Source organism: Stegastes partitus, unplaced genomic scaffold (assembly GCF_000690725.1).
Source record: "Stegastes partitus isolate 25-593 unplaced genomic scaffold, Stegastes_partitus-1.0.2 Scaffold1, whole genome shotgun sequence".
Classification (NCBI taxonomy): Eukaryota; Metazoa; Chordata; class Actinopteri; family Pomacentridae; genus Stegastes; species Stegastes partitus.
In genome coordinates, this window is record NW_007577732.1 from 129,111 (window position 1) to 144,112 (window position 15,002).

Sequence of the window (15,002 nt, forward strand, 5' to 3'; positions counted from 1 at the left end):
GGCTGTGACTGGAAGGTGTGGCTGAATAGTGGGACCGCTGCTGCTTTGCCGGGTTAGCGGCGCTCCGCCGCTTTGCCGCCGTTAGCATCGCCGTTAGCATCGCCGTCTCTCTGCGGCTTGCTCTGGGTGGTGTCGCTCTGCTGCTTTGCTCCGCTTGCATTTTTTTACTCTGCTCCACTTTGCCCTCGCCTTGCATGGCAGCATTCTTTGTCTTGCTTTTGTAATATTGTTTTTGTATTATTTTGGTTTGTTGTGTTATATTTTGTTTAAGTTTGCCTTGCTTAGCGTAGCTTTTTCTTTGCTTGGCTTCGCTTCATTTGGTTTGTTGTTTTTGTTTGTTACCTGTGTTGGGCTTTGTGTTGCCTTGTTTAGTTTGTTTGTGTGATTTTGTTTTGCTTTGTATTTTGGGTTTGTTTTCGTTATTTTTGCATGTGTTTGCAAAGATTAATATTGCTTGAGTTTATTTCTTTTGTTTTGCATGGTTTTCTTGATTTCTCGTTTGCTTTGCATGGTTTTCCTTAGTTTTCATTTGAATCTGCCTTGTGGGATGTGGGATTTTGGTGATTTAAATTCTATATTTTAAATTCTGTCACTGTATTTTAACGATTGTATGAAAATAAAATCTCTTTTTATAATGTAGAACCACGTCTCCCCCCAGTGTGTTGCGAACCTGTGTGCTTTGCTGTGTGTGTGAACAAGGAGTAGGTCGGTTCCCTGGGTGAGAACCTTAAACCCAGGTGGCGTTGTCGGTCAACACATTTCCCCTTTGTCCATCAGTTAGGCAATCTATTAGTAGCGCCCCTGCACGCCCCGCTCGCCACATTAGCATTACAACTAGAGCTACTGTGTTAACATCTCTGTCGGCGGGAGGTCAAAACCTACAACAACATCAGGGGCGGCAGTGTTCATCAGAGCAGAAGTCTCCTTCAAAATGAATGCAACATAAGGAACATTGACCCCTGGTGGGCGCATAGCACTTGCTCTTATTCTGATAAGATTAACTTAATAATACTCACATCACAACATCTCTCCCACTTTAAATTCCAAAATTCTCCCCAAAATGGGAATTACTAGCAGAAACAAAACAGTCACTTTTTTTTCGTTAGCTGGGGTACACTCAAAACATAAAGTATTGTCTCAACAGCTGTAAATACAAAAACACATGACAGCTATAACATCCAGTCCAATGTAAACTGTCCCATCAAACACTGAGTCTGTCTGAAGGCTTGCGAGTGCGCTGTAACCTTCGCACTACCCTCTATGACCCAGCACTCCCTACTGGTATAGATGTTTTGGGTGGCTCTGGTGTTGTGACACTGAGAGGGGTCTGGGTGTCAGTGTGAGAGGGTTCTTCCTCTCTGGATGACTTAGAAACCTCTGTCTGTGTCTCTCTCCCTGGTTGACCCACCTCCACAGTTGTTGGTCTCACCACTGGAAACTCTGCAACACTGTCTTTCTCCACAACTGTATCATGCCACAAGCGTACATGATCCTGATGTCTGCAGAAAATCCGTCCATCCGTCAACTTAAAAACATAGGAGACTGGCCCACTACGCTTGAGAACAACTCCAGGTAGCCACTGGTGGTTGTTATTGCTGCTGAAGTTCCTCACGTAGACACAGTCATCTGTTTTCAGCTGTCTGTCCCGTGCATGTTGATCATGTCGGTCTTTCTGCTTTTCCTGCTTTCCCTCCATTTTTGCCTTCATGTCTGGACACAGCAGGTCCAACCTCGACTTGGGCCTACGCCCCATCAGCATCTCCGCTGGCGCACGTCCCGTTGTAGTTTGTGGTGTGAGGCAGCATTTAAACAGGAAACGAGAAAGCTGAGTGCTGAGCGAATCTCCTGTCATCCGCTTCAGGCCCTCCTTCACTGTTTGGACAGCCCGCTCGGCCAATCCATTTGAGGCGGGGTGAAAAGGAGCTGTCCGTATGTGATGAATGCCATTCTGTTGCATGAACTCACTGAACAGCTCGCTGGTGAATGTTGGGCCATTATCAGTGACTACTCTGTCAGGCAAACCATGTACTGCAAACACTTGCCTGAGTTTTTCAATGGTTGTGGGGGCTGTAATGTTGCTCATGATGTGGGCCTCTATCCACTCAGAGTGTGCATCTACCATTATAAGAAACATCTGCCCCTTGAACGGACCAACAAAGTCCAAATGAAACCTGTCTGGCCACTCCCATGGGTGCAAGGGGGCTGGTTGAGGCATGTTCTGATTGGACTGACAATGAGTGCATGTTCTCACCTTGTTCTCCAGATCCTGATCCAGTCTCAGCCACCAGACATAGGATCTTGCAAGGCTTTTTATCTGCGATACCCCTGGATGAGACTCATGTAATTCGTCCATGATCCGTGCACAACCTGGGGGAGGCACGATGACCCTCGCACCCCAAAAGATGCAGCCATCCCGCAGACTCAGCTCTGTTTTGCATTTAGCATAAGGCCTCAACTCCTCTCCTTCCACCACACTGGGCCAATCCTGCAAAAGGAAAGTTTTGACTTGGAACAGGACTGGGTCCCTCTCTGTCCACTGCTTTATGCAGGAGGCTTTTACAGGTGTGTCTGCCAGCCTCTCCAATATGAAAACAGTCTCTGGAGGTACATGTGTCACAGCGGGTGTTTCCAGTAATGGCAGCCGACTCAGCGCGTCTGCGTTTGCATTGTCCTTACCCGCTCTGTACACTATGGTGTACGGGTAGGCTGACAGTGTGAGCACCCAGCGCTGTATCCTGGCTGAGGCTAGTGGCGGGATACATTTGGTCTTGCTAAACAGTCTCATCGGTGGCTTATGGTCCGTATAGATTTTGAATGCACGGCCATAGAGATACTGATGAAAGCACTTGACAGCAAAGACAATGGCTAGGCCCTCTTTGTCCAGCTGAGAGTATCCCTTCTCCGCTGCTGTCAGCGTACGTAAAACAAAACCAACCGGCTTTTCGGACCCATCGTCCATAATGTGTGAAAGATCTGCCCAAACACCATATGGCGAAGCGTCGAATGAAAGGGTTATTTCCTTATCTGGGTCAAAGGGAACTAGGAGCGTCGCTGAGTGGAGGAGTTCTTTCATTTCCCTACAAGCTCCCTCCTGCTCCTCTCACCACTGCCACTTAGTGTCGTTGTGAAGCAGCTTGTACAGTCTTTGAATGAGTGTCCTTTGTCCTTAAGATGCAGGTGGACTGCTGAGTCCTGTCCTGAGGAGCTGGCTGTTCTGTGTTGAGCCATGCGCTTGTGGAGCAGTTGTTTTGTCTCCCCGATGTACAGGTCATGGCATTCGTCGCTGCGCTGGACTGCATACACCACATTGCTTTGTGTGTGGCTCAGTGTCTTGTCCTTAAGGTGAACCAGTTTCTGTCTCAGGGTGTTGGTGGGTTTGAATATCTAACTTTACATTTTACAAGTACACTTTAAATCCAAGACACTCTCTCAACAGAGGTGGAGGTCATCATCTCTCACCTGTTTACAATTCAGTCCTAAGGTCTCTCCCGGGGAAGATGAAACCGCATTCACACCTAGCCACAAAAAACCCTAATGAACCCCTTTGTGGCAGGGGGAGCACTAACAACTCACATAATGAGGGGGAGGGGTAACAACCCCCAATTGAAACTCAGGTGTTAATGGCTCCTTTAGGATATAAGTAACTGGAACTCCCAAATAGTCAATCAGAAGTGATGAAGCTTCTTGGATGAGAGGTGAAACGTCTTCAAGGAACTCAAGCATTTTGATTAGAATTTTTGAGAGATGAAAATCAAATTTAAAATAAGTTATTGAAATGTTGATGAGCTAAATTTAGAGATAAACAAAAAATTGGATACATAATTTCAATGCAAAAAAAAAAAAAGCAGTAAAGTTAGAAATTCAAATCTATATGTAAGGTCCAATTGATTTGCTTTCATATGATATCTCAAACATCATTATGACAATGAATAAATTGCTGTCCATGATGCAAAGAATTGATCCAGCAAAGAATGGTGGATAACAATGCTAGAGAGTGCAGTGAATAAAAAGATTTTGACAGTTTTTGAAGAAAGAGAGGCCTGTAGTTGAAATTTACAAGAACTTTGACCTCAGGCTCCCATGAAACAGCTTGTCATAAACAATGGTTGTGGTGTCACAGCATGTTTGAAAACCAACTCGTTTCTGCCCCTGTAGCTTCTAAAGTAACTACAGTACTTCTCAGTGATGGAAAGTAGCGACCTCTATCATCCATAAATGCTGTTGTGGACATATAGGCCACCATTAGTTTTATTTCAGACCACATGGAAAGCTCCGTTGTGTTTGTGACATCAATGCAAATGCTTGAAATGCTTGAAAAAATGCAGCTAGTGCGGAGGCTACCTACTAAATCAGTTAAAGAGCTTTGCAACCTCAGGATCACGTATCTGCTTTTTGCAGATGGCGTGGTACTGTTGGCTCCATCAGACCGTGACCTTCACCACGCACTGGAGCGGTTTGCAGCCGAGTGTGAAGCAGCGGGGATGTGGATCAGTACCTCCAAGTCCGAGGCCATGGTTCTCTGCCAGAAACCGGTGGACTGCCACCTCTGGGTGGGGGGAAGTTGCTTCCTCAAGCGAGGGAGTTTAAGTATCTCGGGGTCTTGTTCACGAGTGATGGGAAAATGGAGCGCGAGATGGACAGGTGGCTCGCTGCGGGGTCAGCAGTAATGCGGGCACTGTGCTGGACTGTCGTGATAAAGAGAGAGGTGAGCCACAAGGCGAAGCTCTTGATTTACCAGTTCATCTACTTTCTTACCCTCACTATGATCATGAGCTTTGGGTCATGACTGAAAGAACAAGATCGCGGCCGAAATGAGCTTCCTTCGCAGGGTGGCTGGGCTCAGCTTTAGAGATAGGGTGAGGAGCTCGGACATCTGGAGGGAGCTCGGAGTAGAGCTGCTGCTCCTTCACGTCGAAAGGAGCCAGTTGAGGTGGTATGGACACCTGATTCGGATGCCTCCGGGGAGGCTTGCTCTGGAGGTCCACCTGGGAGGAGACCCCGGAGCAGACCCAGAACACGCTGAAGGGACTATATCTCTCAGCTGGCCTGGGAACGCCTCGGGACACCCCAGGCAGAGCTGGAAAGTGTCACCGGGGGGAGGGAAGTCTGGGACGACCTGCTCCGTCTACTGCCCCCGCAACCTGACCCGGATAAGCAGAAGTTAATGGATGAATGGATAAATGGGCTATTTTCTCCATAGTCGATTTCCGACACATCAGACAGTGGTGACCTCTCAAGTTGCACACAAGAGCAAATTTAAATGTGCTTCAGCAACAATGTACAACGAACTGTATGGAAAGTACATTAGCAGGGACACAGCTGAGTTGAGTGTCATGTTTTATTCAAAACTTCAGAAAAGAAAAGACCTTGGAATAAAAACATTTTGGTGGGAGAGACAGGGAAGGGAGGGGGAAGAGTCAGCAGAAACCTTCCTCTTTTTGACAGCACAGAGTTCAAGTGGAAGGTACTCAAACTGTACTTCTTTGTTGTCCATTTTTCTCCTCTCAGGAAAAATTGGCAATCCATTCTTTATGTAAACAAAACAACAATTTGCTTCAAAGTCTTTCACAGCATGTGTTATGAATCTGACACTACTGAGCTGCTTAAACACAAGTCTATTAATAGACTGCATGTACAGTACAATCCAAAGATTTACTGCACATGGATAATTCTCACATAAATTATACAATTACAAGCCGCCCACCTAATCGTAAAGTCATCAAGCCCCTAACGTCTGACATTTGATGAATAACTGCAAGGCACAAATTGCTTCCCGAATGACTGTGATTGTCATAAGCTGTAATCAGACTGTTTGCTGAGCAAATAAAAACCATCACCTGTTCAGAGGCACAAACCAATTTCCTTCACATCTACTGAAAATGCAACTTTGTTAAGCAAAAGGATGTAACACAGTCCTTCAAAAGTGCCTGTTGTTTCAATACCTGTTTTGTACCAGCACCTACTATTTTTTTGTTTATTTTTTGAAACCCTGTTGAGGTTTAAAGTTACAAGTTAAAGTTTAAACCAAGATCTGCTTCACTACAAAGCTCCTCGTGCCCTCATCGTTCCCTGTCTGTGTGGGTCAGGTCTCAGTTCTGTGCCTGGTAGGGACGTGATCAAACTTTGCCTTTGTCTTTTCCACTCTGTTGCACTTTATCTCACTAACCTCCACTCTCCTGCCGCCCTGGTGTCTCTCCCCTTCTCCTCCCTCCACATTGCTGCCTCGGGATCATTGCAGTGGAACCTGCTCTCATCTCAGCAGTGAGGATGACTGATTGCCCATCAGCACCCAGACTCATCCACACTTACCGTCACTGCCACGCTGCTGCTGCTCGTTTTCAAGCATTGGTCACAGCGGGTCACCACAGCCAAAAAACAAGGGCATGGCAAACTTTGATTTCATCACAGATTTATAAAAAAAATCCTCTAATCTCGGTTGTTACTCAAACTAATTTCAACTCTTGGCTCCCCAAAGAGTTGAATGACCTTCCAAGTGCAGTTAGAAGGATCAAAGCCAGTTCTGATCCACTATAACAGGCAGTTAAGTCATCTTTTAGTCATGACAGCATTCATGGCTGGATCATCCTGTTAGAGGATCAATGAGCCAAAATTGACAGTTGAACCCCTATTGTGATGATAAAATGGCACTATGTTGAGTAATATATGACACAGGACCCCTCAAAAAGGCAGAGTCAGATGCCCTTTATTGATATCATAATTCAGTGGTTCTTTTACTCATTGTATCTGGTTCTATTGATGGTTTTATCCAACCTTAACTGCATCGTATTCTCTTATACTGGTAAAATTTCATCTCTGTACTATAAAAAGAAAAGACTCTCTCTCTCTCTTTAATTGAACGTTTTCTTTTCATGACACCTACTGCATGATGGTAACTTGAAGGAATTTCGTAACAAAGACTAAATAAAATTTTTCAGCAGATTTCATTGATCTGCACGACAACAAGAGAAAACAATAATGAAAACAACAAAGACAATAATCGAAGCACTAAAGGAGTAGAAGAAGAAGATGGACATCTGTGTGACAGGTGGTGTAAGATGAATGACTTCAGTCAGCGACTACAGTATGTCCTTGGAGCAGAAATTGTTTATGCGCTCGACAGACATGGAAGGGAGAATTCAGCGCTGGTATGAAACGGGTCTCATTAAAAATGTTTGTGCTGGAGGGACAGATCCTTTTTTTGTATATGTGTGTGCGAGTCAGGGAAGAGGCTATTTTGGAGCTGAATGTAGCTGATGAGTGAAATACTGGTGCAGGATCAAGGCCTTATGCTGCCATAGTGTACCACAATGTAGGCAGAGGAAGGAGATTTGACATTAATATTGGATCGTATATTGCAAAGCTTTACTATTCATTCAGAGATTTAAAGGGTAGTAAGAGGCTAAAATGGAGACTAAAGAGAGTGTGACTGATGATTTTGCAAATCCCCAGATTATGTTTGATCCCAATGTTTTTTCTTGGTGTCAAGGGTCAATATTTTTCTCACTTTCAACCATGTAGGAACATACTACTCGCAGTGTGCAGTATTTGTTTAGGAAAAATCATAGGTATGGCAAATAAGCTACAATATAGGTATGGTGATTGTTGAGCTACTAAAACTCTGTAAAGGTAAAGGAAACACTGTGATTACAATTTATATGTGTGTGTGTGTGTGTGTGTGTGTGTGTCAAGTTGTTGCTCTGGGTAGACATGAGCAAATCCTATTCACAGCACTGACACATCAGAAATATTTTTTTTTGTGTGATTTCTAACTGTTGTGAAGAGCCAAATGATGTTGCCCTACCAATAGAAACATCAGATTATAAAGCATTTGACATTTTGTAGGCTAAATCAAATGACTTGTGCAATTTTTAGCTGAAATTCTGTAAATGTGTAAGTTTTGGCTTGATAGACAGTTAATGTTCAAGTTCCAATGCAATTTCAGCTGTAGCAAAGAAGTATCCACCACAATAAAGATTTTTCAGTGCTTGCACATATACTTTGTTTTGTTTTGTTTTTTAGTTATTTACAGGGATGTGCACATTGTTTATTTGCTACAAGTCATGCAGAGGTTAAGCAGAGGTGTAATATCAACAACATCAGCATTCGGATCAGGAGAATTAAATTCCTACGACATCAGCATACAGGGATTGGCAGGTAGCTGCAGTATTAAGAACTCATCTGGTCAAGGATCAGATGTACAATAGTCCACAACATCTTCCATTTTCTATTTGTCCACATTTTAATGCATTCAATTGGCCTCGAGCTCTCCTCATCTGACTTTGACCTGGAAAGACTCCTGCTCCTACAAGGGAAGTGCATATGACAGAGGAGTCAAATAAACAGCCTGAAGTGAAGATTTACTTTTACTTTAGAGGCTGTAAACAAGCTTACTCTGTGTTTCCTTAACCTTTCATTTCTGTTCCCATCTGTTTTTATTTCTTTTCCTCACATATTTTTCTTCCTTCTCTATTATTCACAAACACGGACACATGCTCTCACACAACATCGCTTTCTTGCCAAAGCAGCGGTCAGTTAGCTGAGCTGTCATGCATCCTTGCTTTCAGAGTAATCTGGCTTAATGAAACTGGGATAATTACTACATAACTCATCCCTGGGCTAAGATGGAGTGCCACTAATTCAAGGCCAAAATGCACCGGTGAACACACAAGTGCACATAATTTGTGCACACATACATGAACACAAATATTCCTGTCATTAGGAGGTCATTTCACCTGTAAATCTTTAAGGTACATTTACACTGGAAGAGGAGGACTGGAGTGTAGATAGAGAGAGTGCAGCACTGTCTGTCTGTGTAGCTAAACTGATAATGAGCTCCTGAGCTCACTGTGGATTTCTATCCTTTTAAGTCTTCAACCTTTAGCTTCCTTCAGTCTCTGCCTGCTTCTCCTTTCCTCACTTGCTTCAGTCTCACTTTTACTCCCTCTATTATACTCAGTCTCAATTCAATTTTATGCCTAATCGATAGTCTTTATTATCATAAAGCCTACATGGTCAATACTGCCAAAACACCTGAATGCAGAAAGGTGTTAATAAGACAAAGAAAGTCATTTTTCTCTCCCTCATGCTCTCTGTGTTCCTCTCTTTCTCTTCACTATCTCTGTTCTGTGCTACTATGTCAGGCTGTGATACAAGCGCATCCCTGATAACAGGCTCTTTATTGTTGCCAACAGCTATATGGTTACCAGGGATGAACTTATTCACTTTCCCCTAGGTGTATAAAGCCCCTTTGAGAGGTGTAGTCCTTTCTATTAATCTGATGGCATCTGAACGTGTTGACTTCATGTCTGAATGAGCATCCTGGACACTTCTAAAGGTAGAGACAGCAATCTTAAGCGCTTGTCAGACATGGGTAATATTGCTGGCTTCATAGATTAATCATTCAGACGTCCAGGACTGGTGTCACAAAAGATATACTTCAAACCCAAACTACAAACTACGAGTGTTCCCTTCAGACGATCAACCAGCACGTCTACAATGAAATCCTGCAGCGTTTGCTCATTCAGTGCGCGAGAAGAGGCGAGAGTTGTGGCAGGACAAGTCATGGCTGCTTCACCATGGCAACGCGCCTGCTCACAATGCCCTGAGAATCCGACAGTTCCTGGCTGAGAAGAACATCGCCATGCTGAAGCAACCTCCCTACTCACCCTACCTGGCTCCATGGGGTTGCTTCCTCTTCCCCAAGCTCAAGGGAGTCATCAAGGGGACCCATTTGGAAGACATGAATGACATCAAGATGGCTGTGACGACGGAGCTGCAGAGAATCTTGGAAGAATTCTTCCAGGAGTGCATGGCGGTGTGGCAGAGAAGGCTGGGAAAGTGGTTAGACTCCAGGGGGATTACTTTGAAGTTTGTAGTTTGGATTTGAAATATATCTTTTGTGACACCAGTCCTGAAACTTTTCTGACACACCTCGTAGATTACTATAAACGTTAATGTTCCTCATGGCTTCATTCGGATGTGTGGTAACTGTCATACAGGCAAGACTGGATGATGCGTCAAATGACACTTGTAAACCTGCAGCTTATAAACTGTAACTCTGTGTGTGGCAACCGAGTGCGATTACCATTGGGACCAGTGTGCTCATTTAAACATGAAGCAGACACACTGAGATTACGGAAAGGAGGGAATGTCTGTGAATGTCAGATCTAACAACATTTCTGTATCACTTTGGCAACATGGCAAGAGTCAGGACCTCAGGTCATCGCATTAATGGACAGACACGCGCAAGCATCACGCTTCCAGTTATGTGGAACTATTCAGGGAAAGCGTTTTACACATTTCAACACCAATATTGGTTCCAAAACAACACAGAAGGTGCAAAACACACAGTTTGCTGCCAAAATTAAAACACCTATATCACTCACTTTTCACAACCCTTTCAGGAAGAGATCTGGACACCTCTCTCTATATCTACTCTGTATAGAGAGTGGCAGAGAGCAGCCCAGATGATGATGAGAAGGACTGAGCTGGGGACATCTATAGAGAAAAGCAAAGAAATGACTCAGTGGTATTTTCTCATATTTTGTGAGTCTCCAGGCACAATGGGGGAAACATAATCATGTTCAAAAACAACAAAAAACTGGATTCTTAATATGGCCTCTTTAACAGGAGCTGGAGTTCCAGCAGTTTGTGAGAGCCTTTTCTCCGAGTTTATTAGATACCTGCAGCATCAGACGGCAGCAGGATCCACACGGATGTCTCCAAAGAGAGAAAGAGAGTTGCAGGCATTTATGCACGAAGACCAACAACCATAACTTCATCGGTTATTTATAATAATTAATTATCTCTGACAAACACTCTGTGCACTGTTCTTCACCAGAGAAGTGAGCAGTCAAACACAGTTTATAAGCTGCATTTAAAGCATTTCTTAAAGAGCAGTCATCTTCAAGGCAAGTCATTTATTCCAGCAGCTCTATCTTTGTATTTTTAATTGTATTTTACTATTGATAAAGTAGAAGTTAGATTATCATTTTGTGTATTAGTGCATTATTATGTATTATACATCACTTACTGTGCAATCTCTCAAATGTGATAAATATGGTGCACGTACCGTCGATTTATGTCACGACGGTGGGTATGTCTGAATGAAGCTGTGAGGAAAATGAATGTAAACGTGACCTCTGTTTAAATGACAGACTGCCAGAAATGTAGCCAAATGTCTAATGAGGGCTTGCGATAAACAAACTATAAAATGTCACTTTATTACAGTTCAGACCACAAAGCCCAATAACATTGTCAGCAGGTCAGATAAACTCATATTAGTCAGGGTTTATCAATCATAAATGTAAGTGTCCCCAAGCCTGTAGATGAATGCATGATAGCTGTACATCCTAGATTAAAAAGTCAAGAATTCAAAGTTAGAAAAATCTGCTACAGTAGTGATTAATTTAAATGATTTGCATGACTTGAAGACATCTAAGCCTTACCATGCTGTTGGAGATTTACAGGCTTCATCATCACATTAAGCAGGTGAAGTACTTTCAGAAGCGCTCTAATGGTCTTTATACCATCCGCACATTGCTCTTCCTTGGTGTAACTAATAGGCTGTGAAGCTTCGTCTGTCCTGCATGTTGAATATAGTCTTACTGTTTTATTGGAGCTCCGCACGCCCGACTATCCTGACAGCCCCATCAGCATATGTGGTTGGTGTTGATGAGGCATCAAGTGTGGCCTGGGGAGCGAAAGCACCACTTACGGCTCTCTCAAGGTCCGCTTTATGTCACACTGTGTTCCCACTACATTAAGCATTCCTTTCATAGTCCCTGGAAAATGACAAATATTGGTTTTAGGTCAATTTCAGTGTTGCACTGCATCATCATTACATCTCTGTTGTTCTTAGTGCCTTGGTCAATTTATGCGAATTCATTTTCATCATTCAGTTCCTCATTGCCGTCTTTGCAGAACGCTTAGCAGTTTATTGACCCATTCTCTCTAATGTTTGAATGGTTCGAGCCTGTAGATAATGATTCAGAAAAGGCTTAATGAGCAGTATTATGCATAGATTAACTAAGCTCCATCCCACTCATGTCTGCATTTAGGGAAGAGAATGTCTGCACAGGAAAACTTTGAGGCTTCCCAAATGCCTATTAATGATAATCCTTAATTGCTTCTGTGTTCATTGACACATCACATCAACCGTGTCTCCCAAAAAAAACCTTTCTATACAACTAAAAAGCATTCTCATTAATATTTTGAAAGGAACACGTTTTCACTCAGAAAGGTAAGGCTGTGGAAAAGGCTTTCAGTTTGAAGGAGCCACAAAGTCCACGTAAAGATGTCAGTAACAGGACGTTCACCAGGGGCCTCGTGTACAAAGACTTGTGTAGATTTCATACTGAAACCTGGCGTACACTTCAGTCCAGAAAACTGCGTACGCACAAAAAAGAGATCCATCCTACAGAGTCTGTAATGTTATTAGCTGTGTCTGAAATCATTCCCTCACTCCTTACTCCCTACTCACTACACTCACTATACACTACTCGAGCTATTAACATGTTGCTCACTAGCCGTGATTTGTGCTGCAACAGCGTAGTACAAACACATCAAATTCACAGATTATTTCGGAGCTAAGAAATCAAATCACATTAAATCAAGTTTACTGGCATTTTGCTGTACATACTGTTGAGGTGTGTTTGTTCTTTTGAGATAGAAGACAAACTACTTCTCTCATTTCATGTTATTTACTCTGTAATATAATATTTTACTTGATCAAGGATCCATTACTGATTCAGAAAATCACAGCCAGCAAGTTGTCATCTGTAACCAACTTCCCCAGCAATGGATGAAGCTTCATGTAAGCATAAACATTTTTTTCAGTGTAGTGCAAGGTGATTGGCTACTATCCATCCATCCATCCATCCATCCATTGTCTTCCGCTTATCCGGGGTCGGGTCACGGGGGCAGTAAGCGGAGCAGGTCGTCCCAGACCTCCCTCCCTCCAGCGACGCTTTCCAGCTCTGCCTGGGGGATCCCGAGGCGTTCCCAGGCCAGCCGAGAGATATAATCTCTCCAACGGGTCCTGGGTCTGGCCCGGGGTCTCCTCCCAGGTGGACGAGTTCGGAAAACCTCCAGAGGAAGCCTCCCCGGAGGCATCCGAACCAGATATCCATACCACCTCAACTGGCTCCTTTCGACGCAAAGCAGCAGCGGCTCTACTCCGAGCTCCCTCCGGATGTCTGAGCTCCTCACCCTATCTCTAAGGCTGAGCCCAGCCACCCTGCGGAGGAATCTCATTTTGGCCGCTTGTATCCGCGATCTCGTTCTTTCGGTCACGACCCAAAGCTCGTGACCATAGGTGAAGGTTGGGACGTAGATGGACTGGTAAATCAAGAGCTGAGCCGCAAGGTAAATCGAGAGCTTCGCCTAGCTGCTCAGCTCTGGTTTTACCACGACAGTCCGGTACAGCGCCCGCATTACTGCTGACGCCGCACCGAGCCACCTGTCCATCTCATGCTCCATTTTCCCATCACTCGTGAACAAGATCCCGAGATACATAACCCCCCCCTCGGAGGTGACAGTAAACCGGTTTCCGGCAGAGAACCATGGCCTCGGACTTGGAGGTACTGATCCGCATCCCTGCCGCTTCGCACTTGGCTGCAAATTGCTCCAATGAGTGCTGAAGGTCACGGTCTGATGGAGCCAACAGTACCACGTCGTCTGCAAAAAGCAGAGACGAGATTCTAAGGGTCCCCAAACCGGACACCCTCCTCTCCCTGACTGCGCCTCGAGATCCTGTCCATGAAAACCACAAACAGGATCGGTGACAAGGGGCAGCCCTGGCAGAGTCCAACACCCACTGGGAACGTGTCCGACTTATTGCCGAGAATGCGGACACAGCTCGCACTTTGGTTGTACAGGGACCGTATGGCTCGTAGCAGCGAGCCCGGTACCCCATACTCCCTCAGTATCCCCCACAGAGTTCCTTGGGGGACACGGTCATAGGCCTTCTCCAGATCCACAAAGCACATGTGGACTGGCAGGTCGAACTCCCATGCCCCCCTCAGCAGCTCTGCGAGGGTAAAGAGCTGGTCCACTGTTCCACGACCAGGACGGAATCCGCATTGCCCCTCCTGAATCCGAGGTTCGACAATCGGCCGAAGCCTCCTTTCTAGCACCCTAGAGTAAACTTTCCTGGGGAGGCTGAGAAGTGTGATACCTCGATAATTGGCACACACTCTCCGGTCCCCCTTTTTAAAAATGGGAACTACCACCCCGGTCTGCCACTCCACAGGCACTGTACCCGATGCCCACGCGACATTGAAGACACGTGTCAGCCATGACAGTCCGACAATGTCCAGAGCCTTCAGCATCTCAGGGCGAATCTCGTCCACACCTGGTGCTTTGCCACCGGGGAGCTTCTTAACTACTTCGGTGACCTCTACCACGGATATGGACGCAGAAGCCCCCGAATCTTCAGGCTCTGCCCCTTCATCAGAGGATGTGTTCACCGGGTTCAGGAGTTCCTCGAAGTGCTCCTTCCACCGCTCGACGAGGTCCCCAGTCTGGGTCAGCAGTTCTCCTCCCCAACTGTACACAGCCTGGGAGAATCCCAGCTTCCCCTTTCTGAGACGTCAGACGGTTTGCCAGAACTTCTTCGGGGCCAACCGAAAGTCCTTCTCCATAGCCTCCCCGAACTCCTCCCACACCCAAGTTTTAGCTTCCACAACCGCCGCAGCTGCAGCCCTTTTGGCCAGCCAGTACTTGCCTGCTGCCTCAGGAGACCCCCGAGCCAACCAGGCCCGAAAGGTCTCCTTCTACAGCCAGACGGCTTCCCACACCGCCGGTGTCCACCAGCGGGTTTTGGGGTTGCCGCCGCGACAGGCACCAGTGACCTTCTGGCCACAGCTCCTGACGGCTGCTTCTGCAATGGAGGCTTTGAACATGAACCACTCTGACTCCATGTCCCCAACCTCCCCCGGGATGCAGGAAAAACTCTTCCGGAGGTGGGAATTGAAAATCCCACGGACAGGGGCCTCTGCCAG

At 45.3% G+C, this 15,002-nt stretch overlaps 1 protein-coding gene across 1 annotated transcript in view; it reads right to left on the minus strand.

The window, feature by feature from the left end:
- Positions 1-1,258: 1,258 nt before the first annotated feature.
- The window catches only part of LOC103376129 (uncharacterized protein K02A2.6-like), a 21,095-nt gene continuing 7,351 nt past the window's right edge, over positions 1,259-15,002 (minus strand). The window contains 1 exon segment of the mRNA XM_008306531.1: positions 1,259-3,143. Coding sequence (XP_008304753.1) covers positions 1,259-3,143 — 1,885 coding nt within the window.